Source organism: Moschus berezovskii, chromosome 7, assembly GCF_049115385.1.
Source record: "Moschus berezovskii isolate FMDL1 chromosome 7, NW_MosBer_1.0, whole genome shotgun sequence".
Lineage (NCBI taxonomy): Eukaryota > Metazoa > Chordata > Mammalia > Artiodactyla > Moschidae > Moschus > Moschus berezovskii.
The window spans coordinates 106,844,135-106,859,171 of NC_142466.1; the positions used below are offsets into that span (position 1 = coordinate 106,844,135).

At 40.6% G+C, this 15,037-nt stretch overlaps 1 protein-coding gene across 5 annotated transcripts in view; it reads left to right on the forward strand.

The window, feature by feature from the left end:
* PALM2AKAP2 (PALM2 and AKAP2 fusion) overlaps positions 1-15,037 on the forward strand; it is a 382,216-nt gene that overhangs the window by 220,681 nt on the left and 146,498 nt on the right. For all 5 annotated transcript variants that reach the window (XM_055427558.2, XM_088838264.1, XM_088838265.1 and 2 more), the window contains one exon: positions 4,704-4,789. In XM_055427558.2, the coding sequence (XP_055283533.2) occupies positions 4,704-4,789 (86 nt within the window). The remainder of the gene's footprint in view (positions 1-4,703; positions 4,790-15,037) is intronic.

The following is a 15,037-nucleotide window of genomic DNA, read 5'->3' on the forward strand; positions in this document are numbered from 1 at the left end:
TCAAGATCTGTATTTTTTTGTATAACATGATCCTGAATTCCAGCCAACAGCAACATCTCATACTTAAAAGGAGAAATGGTCTGTTGTAAAGCTGGAACAGAAGTGGTTCTGTTGGGTTTTCTGCAGGGTGGTGCTAACTGGACTGTATGGGAGATTTAAGGGATTTTCAAGGGCCTTTGTGCCTTTTGTCTTTAGAACTTAAATCCTTCATGAGATGCAGCTGACCTATGCAATAAGTACTGAACACAGTGGAATCAGAGAGTGGCCCCCAAGGAAAGAATGGGCCATTAAAACCCGCTTAGGAGACAATATTTAAAGGGTAGAATTTGTTTAGAGGATAGAACACAGATTTATCTAAAGACCTTGCTGTAATAGGAACTGGAGGTGGGTGGGGATGGCAGGTCTGGAAGGGCTCCGTCCTCTCCTAAGGCTAGGCTATGTTATACTAGTGTAATAAACAGCCCCAATCCTATGGCTTAAAATAATAAAGGTTTAGTTCTCACGCATCTGACATGATGGCTCTTATGGGTTGGCCATATCTGTGCTTTGTGTTACTCTTTTAGTTGGGCCTTACACTAATAAAATTATCACCATCTGGAACATTGCCTTTCACCATGGTGGAGGGGAAGGGTGTGCTGGAGGGTCTGTCATCAGCAATTAAATGTTCCAGCCTGGAAGTGATCAGTGCCACTGCGCCCATACCCATCAGCCAGAACTAGTCACATGACCTCACCAACTCAAAGGAGGCTAGGAAGCGAAATCCTGTTATGTGTCCACGAGAGGAAAGAATAAGGGGAAGCATTTGGTGAAGAGCACAAGTGACCCCCCTCAGCCATCTGCTTTGTCCAGCGATCTATCTAAAATCAATGTGGATAGATGGGCTAGAGCAAGGGTCCACTCTCTTGCATATAAGAGTCTATGCTGACTTGTCTTTCTCTCTTTCTTAATCTGCTTTCACCTCATGACACATGGTGATTCCAGGGGGTCTGGGCACAACCAGCACCCTCCCGTGCAGTGCTCCCCTTTTCCTATGGGCCTTGGACCCTTCATTTTTTTTTTATTTTTAGTACTAGCCAGGATCAGAATTAAGGAAGTCAGCCCATGTTCCCTGGATGCCATCAGTTGCTTCCTCACCAAGCCTCCTTCCTTTTGCTTGCCCTATCCTGTCAACAATACACGTATTATTCCTGACAGAAATCAACAGAGAAGGGCCAATACAATCAGCAGAGTGCATGCTGGGAACAGAGAGCCAGGGATGTGGGCGCCAGGGAACTGGAAGCTTGGGCAAAGGGAAGCTAAATAAGGAGGTATATAAAAAGCAACAACAACAAATTGATGGCGGATTTGATTTATTGCTGCAAGATCTTTATAAAACTCTCCCTGATGGAGTATTTATAAAAATCCCTTAGCTACAAGTAGATGGGTCTCAGTTTTTCCACTACAGAGAAATGCAAAATTATTCTCTCCTGGGAGAGAAAGGTTATTTTTTCCTGAAGGTTTGATCCAGCCTTTTAAAAATGGAATAAAAATAATAGTAGTATTGCCAGGGATTGTATGAATAATATAAAATATGTTTTTTTAAAAAAATTGTAAGTAAGATTGAGCAAAGGGAGAAGGGAGGCAATAAGAGAAAAGCAGTTATTTGAAAGAATAAATTGGTTATTTGAAAGTACAGTAGGTAAAACTACACTGTGTGAATTACATATATTCTATATTATATATCAAATTATATATTGAGAATACATATGTATTGATGTCTCATGTCTCTTTCTTACGGTCATATATCCTGTAATAAATATAGTATTGCTTACGAAAGGAATGATTGTAGCAGAGGAAAGATTGTTCCCAAAGTGGGATATAATATATAGAGATGGAAATTAATAGTTGTAAATGAATTATATACAACAAAAGGAATTATATTTGCATAAAGATAAAAGTGCTTTATTTAAATGATTTTCATGTATAATTTTGGTGACAGATTATATCTTTCAGCTACTGTTAGAATAATGCTGCTTGACAAATCATCCCCAAACGAAATCACTTTTGTTATCATGCATATGCAGTTGAACTGGGGATTGGCTGATCTAGACTTGGCTTAGTTCCAAGATGCAGACTGGCTTCAAGTGAAGACATGGGTTCCCCATGACTCTCATTTCCTTGCAGATCAACTGGGGCATGTCCTTCTCATGCTAGAGCAGAAGAGCAAGAGGGCAAATGTCACCACACAAGCCCATTTCAAACCTTTGCTTGCATGATATCCACTAACATCCCATTTGCCAAGGCAATCATCAGTAGGACAGGGAAGAAAATTTCTCCCACAGTGGGAGAGAAGGGCGCCAAATATTTGCTGAACAATAATTTATATTAGGGACTTCTCTGGAGATCCAGTGGTCGGGACTTTGCGCTTCCAGAGCAGGGGCACGGGTTTGATTTCTAGATGGGGAACTAAGATCCCATATGCCATGCAGTGCAGCCAAAAAAAAAACCCAAATTATTCTGTAATTAAAAATCATATATTTGTCCATGCCCAATATCCGTGTCTCTCTGCCGGCCAGTTCCAGTAGGTACCAACAGTGGCTTAAACCAGAAGGGGTTTTAGTTAATGCAAGATATGTCTGGGAAATAATCTGTTCATGTGGAAACAAGATTTCTTTCCCAGAAATGTGCATTTAAGACAAAGCCCACAACTTTCCTGAGAGGAAATTGTAGGGCAAGTCATCAAACTTCTCTGACCCAATTTCTACAACCCTGTGAGAGACAGCTATTTACACTCTGCAATAAATTATAGCCCATGGATCTTGAGTAATCCATGGTGCACATTTCCTGTGAAATGAGACTCTCAAGGATTCAGAATATAAAATAAAGCAATGCAATCAGTGCTAATATATTAAAATTGAATTAATCACATATTAGTTTATTTAAAGTACCATGTAATTGCAAACTACTGCTATAGTTTCACCACCCACCCCCCCCCCCCGATTGTCCAGTTGATCCTTAGAAAAATGCCAAAGTATAACAATCTTTCCTAGACACATCTCTGGTTTCTTGACTTAATACCGAGGCTAGTAATGCACGGCTCATGAGCCAAATCTGGCTAGTGCCTGTTTTTGTAAATAAAGTTTTATTGGAACCCAATCACGTCCATTTGCTTATATGTTATCTCTGGCTGCTTTCTCTCAATAATGGCAGCTTAAGAAGCTGCAACAGAAGTGGTCTGACCGCAGAACCTAAAATATTTACTATGTGGCAAACAGAAAAACACGCCAGTTCTCATTTAACATAATGCTTGATAGTTGAAATATGGAATTTGGGTGATTCACACAGGTCTGACATGAATATTGCCCTTGAGTTTTCCTTAGGGAAAATTATACAAGGAAATCAATTTAAATTAATATTACATAGTTTTAGTCTGTTTTTAAAAAATAATCTTTTTAATACTTTAGGCTATGAACACTCATATCCCAGTAGGCAGTTGTTATCAGTTCAGTTCAGTCTCTCAGTCGTGTCCGACTCTCCGCGACCCCATGAATCACAGCACGCCAGGCCTCCCTGTCCATCACCAACTCCCAGAGTACACTCAAACCCACGCAGTTGTTATACCAGTTATAAAATTTATATCTGCTTATTGAAGTGGACCCTGAGAAACTCTACTAATAAGTGTTACCTTCTTAGCCTTTAGGAAGATGACTTGACTTGCAATATTGTTTTTTAAAAATATACCTATCATTACTTCAGACTTCAGACTTTTCACTATTATAGGCAATTCCACCTCCATGCACACACATAACTACATTTAAAATAGTGTAGTTTTACTGTTTTGTGATGTGGGTATTTTCAAACAGCAGCCCCTGATATCTTTTTTGAGGTTGGAGAGAGCAAAACCTTGTCTCTTGCCAGATGTCCACTCTCAGAGCCTGTCTTATAGCTTAAGAAAAAAGGAGCTAACATGTATTAAGACTTGGGGAGAAACATATATAGATTTTAAATGTGAGTATAAACTCAGTTCTTTTTAGCAGGTGTGTAGAATCTAGGACAATAACTAATCTGGAGTCATTTCTATTGGTTATTGAATTAGATTCAGATGGACAGATTTCTGTGTTATGGGAGTCGCTTTAAGCTCCACATGAGACCTCAGTATGAGGCCTGGATTCTAGAGGAGTTCATTTTAACCTCTTCTCCACTCTGGACTAGGAATAGCACTGTCTATAACATACAAGATTTATATATATATATATATATATATATATATCTCCATGGGGTTGGGGCTTCCCTGGTAGCTCAGTCTGTAAAGAATCTGCCTACGATGCAGGAGACCCGGGTTCGATCCCTGGGTCAGAAAGATCCCCTGGAGAATGAAATGGCAACCCACTCCAGTATTATTGCCTGGAAAGTCCTATGGACAGAGGAGCCTAGAGGGCTATAGTCCATGGGTTGGCAAGAGTCAGGCATGACTTAGCGATTAAAGCATAACATACAAGATTTAGACGACGACTCCAAACTTAGAGATTAGGTGACAAGAGGTGCTGACTGAACACATTTCTGAAAGGAAGCTTCCCTGTTAACTGCCAGGCAGGTGAACTATGGATAATCACTGATTTCCTTTACACGTCACATGGACTTGAAAGCTTCAAAATAGTTTCCGTCCATGCCAACTGAATGCACTTGGTTCAAATGGCACTGTTTTTTTTTATTTATTTTTTCAGGAGTCGGGTGGGAGAGTGTGCTGCTGACACGAGATGAGATAACCTCAGAGGCCATAGCATCATCCAGCGCAGACATGACTGTCAAGGTAAGGCATACTTTCTCTAGTGTGATTCTCTACGTGCATCTCTATAGCAGGGGTCCCCAACCCCTGGGTTATCAGTAACCTCCTATCAGATCAGCATTGGCATTAGATAGAAATAAAGTAAATGTAGCACACTTGAATCATCCTGAAACCATCCACCCCTGACTCCTTGTCCATGGAAAAATTGTCTTCCACAAAATTGGTCCCTGGTAGCAAAAAGGTCGGGGACCGCTGCTCTAGAGGAAAGTGAGCCTGTGGCAGATTTCTGGGGGTAAAATGAATACTCCCTCACCCTGATGGGGCTCTCTATTCACTGACCTCAGTGGGTCAACTGGAATACAATTTGGTGAAATTTGGGGCCTGCATTAGGAAATCACCTGAAAACTAGAATCCAAGACTTGTGATTTCCAATGGACTTGTTGTAGGGTCTTCAGTAAACGTCTACATGTTGACTGTCTGCAAATGTAACCCCATGGGGACAGCAAAGCAAATCTGAAAATTCTGAGCTAAGAAACTCGGTCCCCACTGTGCATTGTGAAGAAAGGTCAGAGAGGCATAAAGTAGCTTTGATCTTGACTCAAGATTTCCACTGATGTCAGCGGGAAGGCAGCACATGGCCCACTCCAGATGGAACGCGCTAATGGCCAAAGGTTTACAAAATAAGTCATCTGGAAATCAACCTAATTATCACTGTTCAAATTAAATGCATGAATTTGTTATCATTGCCTAGATTAAGGAGTCTGTAGCAAAATATATCAGACACAATTACTTCCCTTCTATTACTGGAATAGACACAAAGGAACAGTCTTCCTCTCTTGGAATTCTGTTTATACAGAGAAGCGTGGCGTGCCACAGTCCATGGGGTCGCAAAGAGTCGGACACGACTAAGCGACTGAACTGAACTGAACACGGACTGGGAGTGGAGGGCTTTCTAACATTTTTGCTTGAATGAACAGAATTTAAATCAATGCCACTTTGAAAGTTTTCTTAGAAAATGAAAACATAATGTCCTTTTTAAATATTGAGATATCACTAAAGCTTTCACTCTGGATTTTTTACTAGACATTGTACGAAAGAATATACAAGATTAATTCATTCAAGCTTTTCTTTGCAATGTGATGGCTGAATTTGTGTTATCTGTTAAAAATGTTAGAGAAAGCAAAGAAAAATACAATCTTGAAATGTATTATAAGATGGAAAAATATCCTATTGGTTAAATGAGTCAACTAATCTAGATAATAATTATCCAGTGCTAAAAATTTGTTTGCTTGTCATTATGTTTAGTTGAACTTATAAGATAAAAATATATATTGCAATGATGTATTGGTATTTTCCTAGCTATTAGTCCGAAGTATGAGAAATCTTTGGCCATGTTGAATTGAGAGGTGGATGCTGATAGTAGAATTTGATAGATTTAGAAGTGCTATTTTGAAATTTGTCATGATTTTAAGAATTAGTTTCTGAGATGTGTTGCTAGTCTACCTGCAGAATTTGTTTTATAAAAGCAAATGGTGTATTTGGATACAAACAAGTTATGCCCAAGTCCCATTTTATAAGGCTACTGCATAATCAGCGTGCTCCTGGTATGAAGATCTTGACTAAAGTTGTATTTCGGCCTGTTCAACTTCAATGTCATCCTCAACCTCTCTTTCTGTCTTTTTTTATTGGATGTGCATGTGTGTGCATGCTCAGTCATGTCCGACTCATTGTGACCCCATGGGCTGTATAGCCTGCCAGGCTCCTCTGTCCATGGGAATTCCCTGGCAAGAATATTGGAGTAGGTTGCCATTTCCTTCTCCAGGGGATCTTTCCAACACAGGGATTGAATTTGCATCTTCCAAGTCTCTTGGCAGGTGGATTCTTTACCACTGAGCCACTTAGGAATCCTCTTTTATTGAATACCTGGGAATATTTTATAAGAATAGAGGATTTTTAGTTCACAAGAACTGAATATACTTAGAAGAAAGAACACTATATACTTTTAGTTTTTTTTATTTTTATTTATTTATTTTACAATATTATATTGGTTGGTTTTGCCCTACATTGACATGAATTCGCCCCAGGTGTACATGAGTTCCCCCTCCTGAACCCCCCTCTCACCTCCCTCCTCCCTTTATCCTCCCTCTGGGTCATCCCCGCACACCAGCCCCGAGTATCCTGTAACATGCATTGACCCTGAACTGCTGATTCGTTTCACATATGACAACATACATGTTTCAATGTCATTCTCTCAAATCATCCCACCCTCACCCTCTCCCACAAAGTCCCAAAGACTGTTCGATACAACTGTGTCTCTTTTGCTGTCTCGTATACAGGGTTATATTTCCATCTTTCTAAATTCCATATATATGCATTAGTATACTGTATTGGTGTGTTTCTTTCTGTCTTACTTCACTCTGTATAATAGGCTCCAGTTTCATCCCCCTCATTAGAACTGATTCAAATGCATTCTTTTTAATGGCTGAGTAATACTCCATTGTGTATATGTACCAAAGCTTTCTTATCCATTCGTCTGCAGATGGACATCTAGGTTGCTTCCATGTCCTGGCTATTATAAACAGTGCTGCGATGAACATTGGAGTACATGTGTCTCTTTCAGTTCTGGTTTCCTCGGTGTGTATGCCCAGAAGTGCGATTGCTGGATCATATGGCAGTTCTATTTCCAGTTTTTTGAGGAATCTCCACACTGTTCTCCATAGTGGCTGTACTAGTTTGCATTCCCACCAACAGTGTAAGAGGGTTCCCTTCTCTCCACATCCTCTCCAGCATTTATTGCATGTAGACTTTTGGATAGCAGCCATACTGACTGGTGTGAAATGGTATCTCATTGTGGTTTTGATTTGCATTTCTCTGATTATGAGGGATGTTGAGCATTTTTTCATGTGTTTGTTAGCCATCTTTATGTCTTCTTTGGAGAAATCTCTGTTTAGTTCTTTGGCCCATTTTTTGATCGGGTCATTTATTTTTCTGGAATTGAGTTGCAGGAGCTGTTTATATATTTTGGAGATTAATCCTTTATCAGTTGCTTCATTTGCTATTATTTTCTCCCATTCTGAAGGCTGTCTTTTCACCTTACTTATAGTTTCCTTTGCTGTGCAGAAGCTTTTGATTTTAATTAGGTCCCATTCGTTTATTTTTGCTTTTATTTCCAATATTCTGGGAGGTGGGTCTTGGAGGATCCTGCTGTGATTTATGTCGGAGAGTGTTTTGCCTACGTTCTCCTCTAGGAGTTTTATAGTTTCTGGTCTTACACTTAGCTCTCTAATCCATTTTGAGTTTATTTTGGTGTATGGTGTTAGGAAGTACTTTTAAAAAGTTAAGCAAGATAGAAATATATTTAATACTCCAATCAGTTCAGTTCAGTTCAGTCGCTCAGTCGTGTCCGACTCTTTGCGACCCCATTAATCACAGCACGCCAGGCCTCCCTGTCCATCACCAACTCCCGGAGTTCACTCAAACTCATGTCCATCGAGTCGGTAATGCCATCCAGCCATCTCATTCTCTGTCGTCCCCGTCTCCTCCCACCCCCAATCCTTCCTAGCATCACTCACTCTTTTCCAGTGAGTCAACTCGTCACATGAGGTGGCCAAAGTATTGGAGTTTCAGCTTCAGCATCAGTCCTTCCAATGAACACCCAGGACTGATCTCCTTTAGAATGGACTGGTTGGATCTCCTTGCAGTCCAAGGCACTCTCAAGAGTCTTCTCCAGCACCACAGTTCAAAAGCATCAATTCTTTGGCGATCAGCTTTCTTCACAATCCAACTCTCACATCCATACATGACCACGGGAAAAACCATAGCCTTGACTAGACGGACCTTTGTTGGCAAAGTAATGTCTCTGCTTTTTAATATGCTGTCTAGGTTGGTCATAACTTTCCTTCCAAGGAGTAAGCGTCTTTTAATTCCCTGGCTGCAATCAGCATCTGCAGTGATTTTGGAGCCCAAAAAAATAAAGTCTGACACTGTTTCCACTGTTTCCCCATCTATTTCCCATGAAGTGATGGGACCAGATTCCATGATCTTCGTTTTCTGAATGTTGAGCTTCAAGCGAACCTTTTCACTCTCCTCTTTCACTTTCATCAAGAGGCTTTTGAGTTCCTCTTCACTTTCTGCCATAAGGGTGGTGTCATCTGCATATCTGAGGTTATTGATATTTCTCCCGGCAATCTTGATTCCAGCTTGTGCTTCTTCCAGCCCAGCATTCCTCATGATGTACTCTGCATATAAGTTAAATAAACAGGGTGACAATATACAACCTTGACGTACTCCTTTTCCTATTTGGAACCAGTCTGTTGTTCCATGTCCATTTCTAACTGTTTCTTCCTGACCTGCATACAGGTTTCTCAAGAGGCAGGTCAGGTGGTCTGGTATTCCCATCTCTTTCAGAATGTTCCACAGTTTATTGTGATCCACACAGTCAAAGGCTTTGGCATAGTCAATGAAGCAGAAATAGATGTTTTTCTGGAATTCTCTTGCTTTCTCCATGATCCAGCGGATGTTGGCAATTTGATCTCTGGTTCCTCTGTCTTTTCTAAAACCTGCTTGAACATCTGGAAGTTCACGATTCACATATTGCTGCAGCCTGGCTTGGAGAATTTTGAGCATGACTTTACTAGCGTGTGAGATGAGTGCAAAATACTCCAATAAATTCCTATAAATATTAAGTTCCTTTATTAATTCCAATCTCTTCTCAAGGATTCTTGAAACTTCTAGATGAATGTAATTTAGGGAAATACTTCTTTTTAGATTCTTCTCCGTTATGTTTCCCAATTATAAAAAATTATCAATTTTTTTTCCTTCGGTACCATGCTTTTTCCTACCCTACACTACTTTATGTATCCATCCTGCTCTCGTGTCTTTTTTTCTTTTAGTTTTTACTTTTTGGCTGTGCTGTGTGGTATATGGGATCTTGGTTTCCCAGTCAGGGATTGAACCCACACCCTCTGCATTGGAAGCAGAGTTTTAACTACTGGACTGCACGGGAAGTCCCCCCTTGTGTCTGTCTTAAAGTATTATTTTTTTCTGTGTCTTTAAGTACCTGATCTTTGTTAACTACAGATTTGTCATCATATATTCATGTCACTACAGGCTTCCCAGGTGGTGCTAGTGGTAAGGAACCCACTTGCCAATGCAGGAGATATAAGAGGCGCAGGTTCGATCCCTGGGTTGGGAAGATCCCCTAGATAAAGGCATGGCAACCCACTCCAGTATTCTTGTCTGGAGAACTCCATGGAAAGAAAAGCCTGGTTGGCTACAGTCCATAGGGTCACAAAGAGTCAGACACAACTGAAGCAACTTATCATGCATTCATATGTCTACAGCCATTCCTGCTTCTAATAGCTATTTCATATATCCTTGTAATATCACCTATCCCTGCTTTTTGCCCTGGGAAAACAAAATATTCTGTTAAAATATTTATTACAGTAAAAGTTGATACACTGACATTTCCCAAGGGGAATATCAGCAGAAACCACTAAAATTCTTTGGTTTCCTCCCTATTACTCTTCTTGCAATAGACGTACCTTTCTTCATGTGTAGAAGTTTTCTTTCTGAAAAAAGCACAGCATTTTTTGTGATGTCAGTGGTCTGAATGTGGTTTTGTCTACTACTGCTGCTGCTGCTAAGTCGCTTCAGTCGTGTCCGACTCTGTGCGACCCCATAGACGGCAGCCCACCAGGCTCCCCCGTCCCTGGGATTCTCCAGGCAAGAACACTGGAGTGGGTGGTTTTGTCTACTATATTGTAGCCTTTTAATACCACGTCTTATTTTGAAATGACAAAGTCATGCTTCTGAAAATATGCATGGCTCAGGTGAGTGAATTCATTTATAAACAAACCTGTCATTCTGAGCAATGTTGAACTGTGTGGGCATGCTCAGTTGTGCCCAATTCTTTGTGACCCTATGGACTGTAGCCTGCCAGGTTCCTCTTTCCATGGGATTTCCCAGGCAAGAATACTGGAACGGGTTGCCGTTTCCTTCTCCAGGGGATCTTCCCAACCCAGGGATCAAACCTGCATCTCCTGTGTTTCCTGAATTGCTGGTGGATTCTTTACCACTGAGCCTTTGGGGGTGCGGATTTGCAAAATGGATGGCTTAGAGGGAATATACTGTATAGTGTGGATTCCCCAATCCTGGGGAAGCCCAATGCTGAACTAAGAGAATTTATATTAAAAACACCCTGTAGATACACTGACACAGGCAGGAACATCATGCAGGCTTGCTCAACAATTTTAAATCACTATTAGTAGGTTGAATGGTGAATCCTTTCCTTCCCCTCGAAACCATGTGTCCAAGTCCTAAATCCTGGTACCTGTGACTGTGACCCTATTCGGAAAAGGAGTCTTTGCAGATGTAAATAAGAAAAGAATTTTGAGGTGAGATCATCCTGGATTAACCAGGTGGACCTAAGTCCAATGACACACGTTCTTATGACAGAAGAGGAGACACAGAGACAAAGGCCATAAGAAGAAACAGAGGCAAAGACTTGTTCCACGCAGCCCAAGGCAAAGAACACCTAGAGCCACCAGAAACTGGAAGAGACGAGGAAGGATTCTCCCCCAAAACCTTCAGAGGGAGCAGGACCCTACCAGTACCTTGATTTTGGAATTCTGGCCTCGAATTGTGAGAGATTAAGTTTCTGTTGATATAGGCCACTGAGTTTGTGGTAATTTGTTACAGCAGCCCGAGGAAACCACTATGCTCAGATCTACCCCAGAATTATACCTACTCTTCTAGAGTGTCATGCCATAGAGGCCAAAAGCCAGTATTATACACATCCATCACCATTTTCTTATTACAATGCTCACTCTTTGCAAGGCTTCCTAAGTGGCTAAGTAGTAAAGAATCCCCCTGCAGTGCTGGAGATGCCGGTTCCATCCCTGGGTCAGGAAGATCCCCTGGAGAAGGAAATAATCACCACTCCAGTATTCTTGCCTGGGAAATCCCATGGATAGAGGAGGCTGGAGAGCTGCAGTCCATGGGGACATAAAAGAGTCAGACATGACTTAGTGACTAAAACAACAATAACACCCTTTACAAGTTGTTTTTACCTGTGCTTGTGTGAAAGAGACGTTAACCTCTTTCAGCCTGAATCACGATTCACTAGAAGAAAAGGGTCGTCATATTTTGGGATGACTTCTATATTATGTTTTCATCTGTTTTGCTGCTTGTCTAGACATTGCTTTTTTAAAAAAAGTATGGATCAATATTTTCTGAAACTTGCCTGAACCGTGAGAATTATCTGTAGCAGTATTAAATATACACATATATAACTTCCCAGGCTTCTCCTCTCAAAATTCAGACCCAGAAGAACAGAGTGTGAGAACTAGCATTTTTAACAAGCGCTTGGTGATTTTGGGGGTCAGTTTGTTTTGCATTTCACTAAAGCAGGGTGGGGTGTGGTCATATGATCCCTCCATCGCCCTTGGCTTTCTAGTTTTCCAGCTGGCTAAGACAATTGGCTACGACTGACTAAGGCTCAGAACTGCAATTTCACTTCTAGTCCCATCTTCCACTGTGCCTGTCTCTGGACCCAGCCTTGCCCTCTGCACCCAGCCTATTTGTAGCCAGAAGGATCTTTTAAATCATTCTGCCAATCCATATGATCAGCAGTCCTACTCCTGGGCATGTATCTGGAGGAAACTCTAATTTGAAAAGATGCACGCACCCCTATGTTCACAGGAGCACTATTTACAATAGCTAAGACATGGAAACAACCTAGATGTCTGTAGCAGATGAATGGATAAAGACAATGTGATGTACACAATGGAATACTACTTAGACATTTAAAGGAATGAAATAATGCCATTTGCAGCAACATGGACGCAACTAGAGATTATTATACTAAGTAATGTAAGTCAGAAAGAGAAAAACAAATACTATATGATATCAGTTATATGTGGAATCTAAAATATGAAACAAATGAGCTTATCAATGAAACAGAAGCAGACTTATAGATACAGAAAAGAAACTTACCATTACCAAAGAGAAGGAATAAGGAGTTTGGGATTAATAAATTCACACCACTGTATAAATAACCATCAAGGACCTACTGTATAGCATAGGGAACTGTATTCAGTATCTTGAAATAACCTATAAATATATAGGCTAAAAGTATATGTGCATATATATACATATATATGAAACTGAATATGTATTTACATATATATATCACTGAATAACTTTGTTATACACCTGAAACTAACACAACATTGTAAATCAACTATACTTCAGTTAAAAAATGAAGACCAAAAAAAGGCAAATCTGATAACATCCGCCTGCTTAAATCCTGTCCAGCCTTCCGGTTGCATTAGAACCAAAGACCTAGCTCAGGCAGGTGCTGTGTCTTTTAAAACCCCATGGCTTTATTTCAAGGCTTCCTTCCCCTTCCTCTTCCTTCCTGTCTCTCCCAACCTGGCTAACCCATCTTTATATTCAAGTCTCTGGCTCAAACATTAGCCATTTCTGACCAGTATTGTTGGTCACATGCTCTCACAGGCCCTAGTGTTTCTCCCGCAGAGCCCGGCTCGTGAATAACCATCCGTGTCCTTGAGCAAGATTCGGTCTTCCCTGCCCGAACGTCATCTCTGTGAGGACCTGCCTGCCAGCACCTAACCGAGAGGGTCGCCTGTCGTGTGCAGTCATCAGTAGTTGCTGCATGAGCAAATACGTGAATGAAAAAATGAAGACACGTCTCCCTAGACTGCAGTTAGGGGGCCTCTGGCCTTCCTCAGGCCTACCTCCTCCCTTCTTCTCACCTGACAGGCTGTCTCTTCTACCTCCTTGCTTCTCTCTCTGATGCTAGAATTTTTTTTTTTAAATGTAGTTGATTTACAATGATGTGTTAGTTTCAGGTGTACAGCAAAGTGATTCAGATACATATATATGTGTGTGTGTGTGTATATATATGTTCTTTTTCAGATTCTTTTCCATCTAGGTTATTACAAAATACTGAGTATAGTTCCTTGTGCTGCACAGTAGGTCCTTGTCGGTTATCTATTCGTATGCTACTTTCCTTCATATTTTCTTTGCTTTTCACTTCTTAGAGCCTCTAAACCACAGTACTTTTTAAAAAAACATAATTGAGTCATAGTTTACAGACCATAAGTTTCACACATTTAAGTATACAATAATTTCTAGTAGATTTACCAATGATTACCATAGTCCAGTTTAATAATAATTTCACCACTCCAGTAAGATCCCTCTTCTGTGCTATCAGTTTGTCTCTATTTCACCTCCAATCCCAAACAAACGCTAACCTGATTTCTGTCTCTCTAGCTTTGCCTGTTGTGAACATTTCATGAAAACGGAATGTTTCGGTGTCTGGCTTCTTTCGCTTAGCCTGGTACTTTTGAGGTTCTTCCATGTTGCGGTCTCTACCAGTATTTCTTTTAATGCTGAGTGGTATTTCACTTCAGAGCTATACCAGAGTTTTGGTTTGTTCCCTAGTCCATTCACAAGTCAATGGACTCTTAGTTGTTTCCACTTTTTGGCTATTACGAATAATTCTGTTATGAATATTCTCAAGTCTTTATGTGGATGCATATTTTCATTTGTTGTGGATATGAACCTAGGTGTGGAATTGCTGGCTCACGTGGTAGATCTGTGTTTAACTTCTGGAAGAACTGTCTGATTGTTCTCCAAAGTGGCTTCACCATGTTCCACTCCCACCAGCAGTGGATGAGGGTTCTGATTTTTCCACGTCTTACTAGCGCTTGCTCATGTCAGTGTTTTGCTTGTAACCATCCTACTAGGCTACTAGGTGTCGAGCAGCACCTTATTGCGCTTTTGATGTATGTTTCCCTGTAGGCTAGTGATGCAGAACATATTTTCATCTGCTTATTCACCATTTGTATACAGTTAATTTTTCAATGGCTTGGTTTCCTGTATGTACAGGAGGGTACGTTCTGTTATTCTCTTATTACAGGTGTGTAGTCAGTGTTTTCCGAGTAAGGGACCCTCTTCTTAACGATGGGGGGGGGTTCAGTTCACATTTCCCCTTTAGGATCACTGCCACCTCTCCCACCAGTGCCCTGGGAAGGAGTGGGAGTGTCTCATCAATCATTTTTCTTTCTAGTTCTTTCCCTTTCTTTTCTTTCTCTCTCTCTCTCTTCTGTCTGGTTATTTTCCTCTTACATCTCAGCTTTTTCAATATCATCATTTTTAGCCTATCAATGTTATATTTTTTATTGTGGTAAAATACACAAAGCAGAATTTTATACTTTTAACCATTTTTATGTAGCATTATGTCAT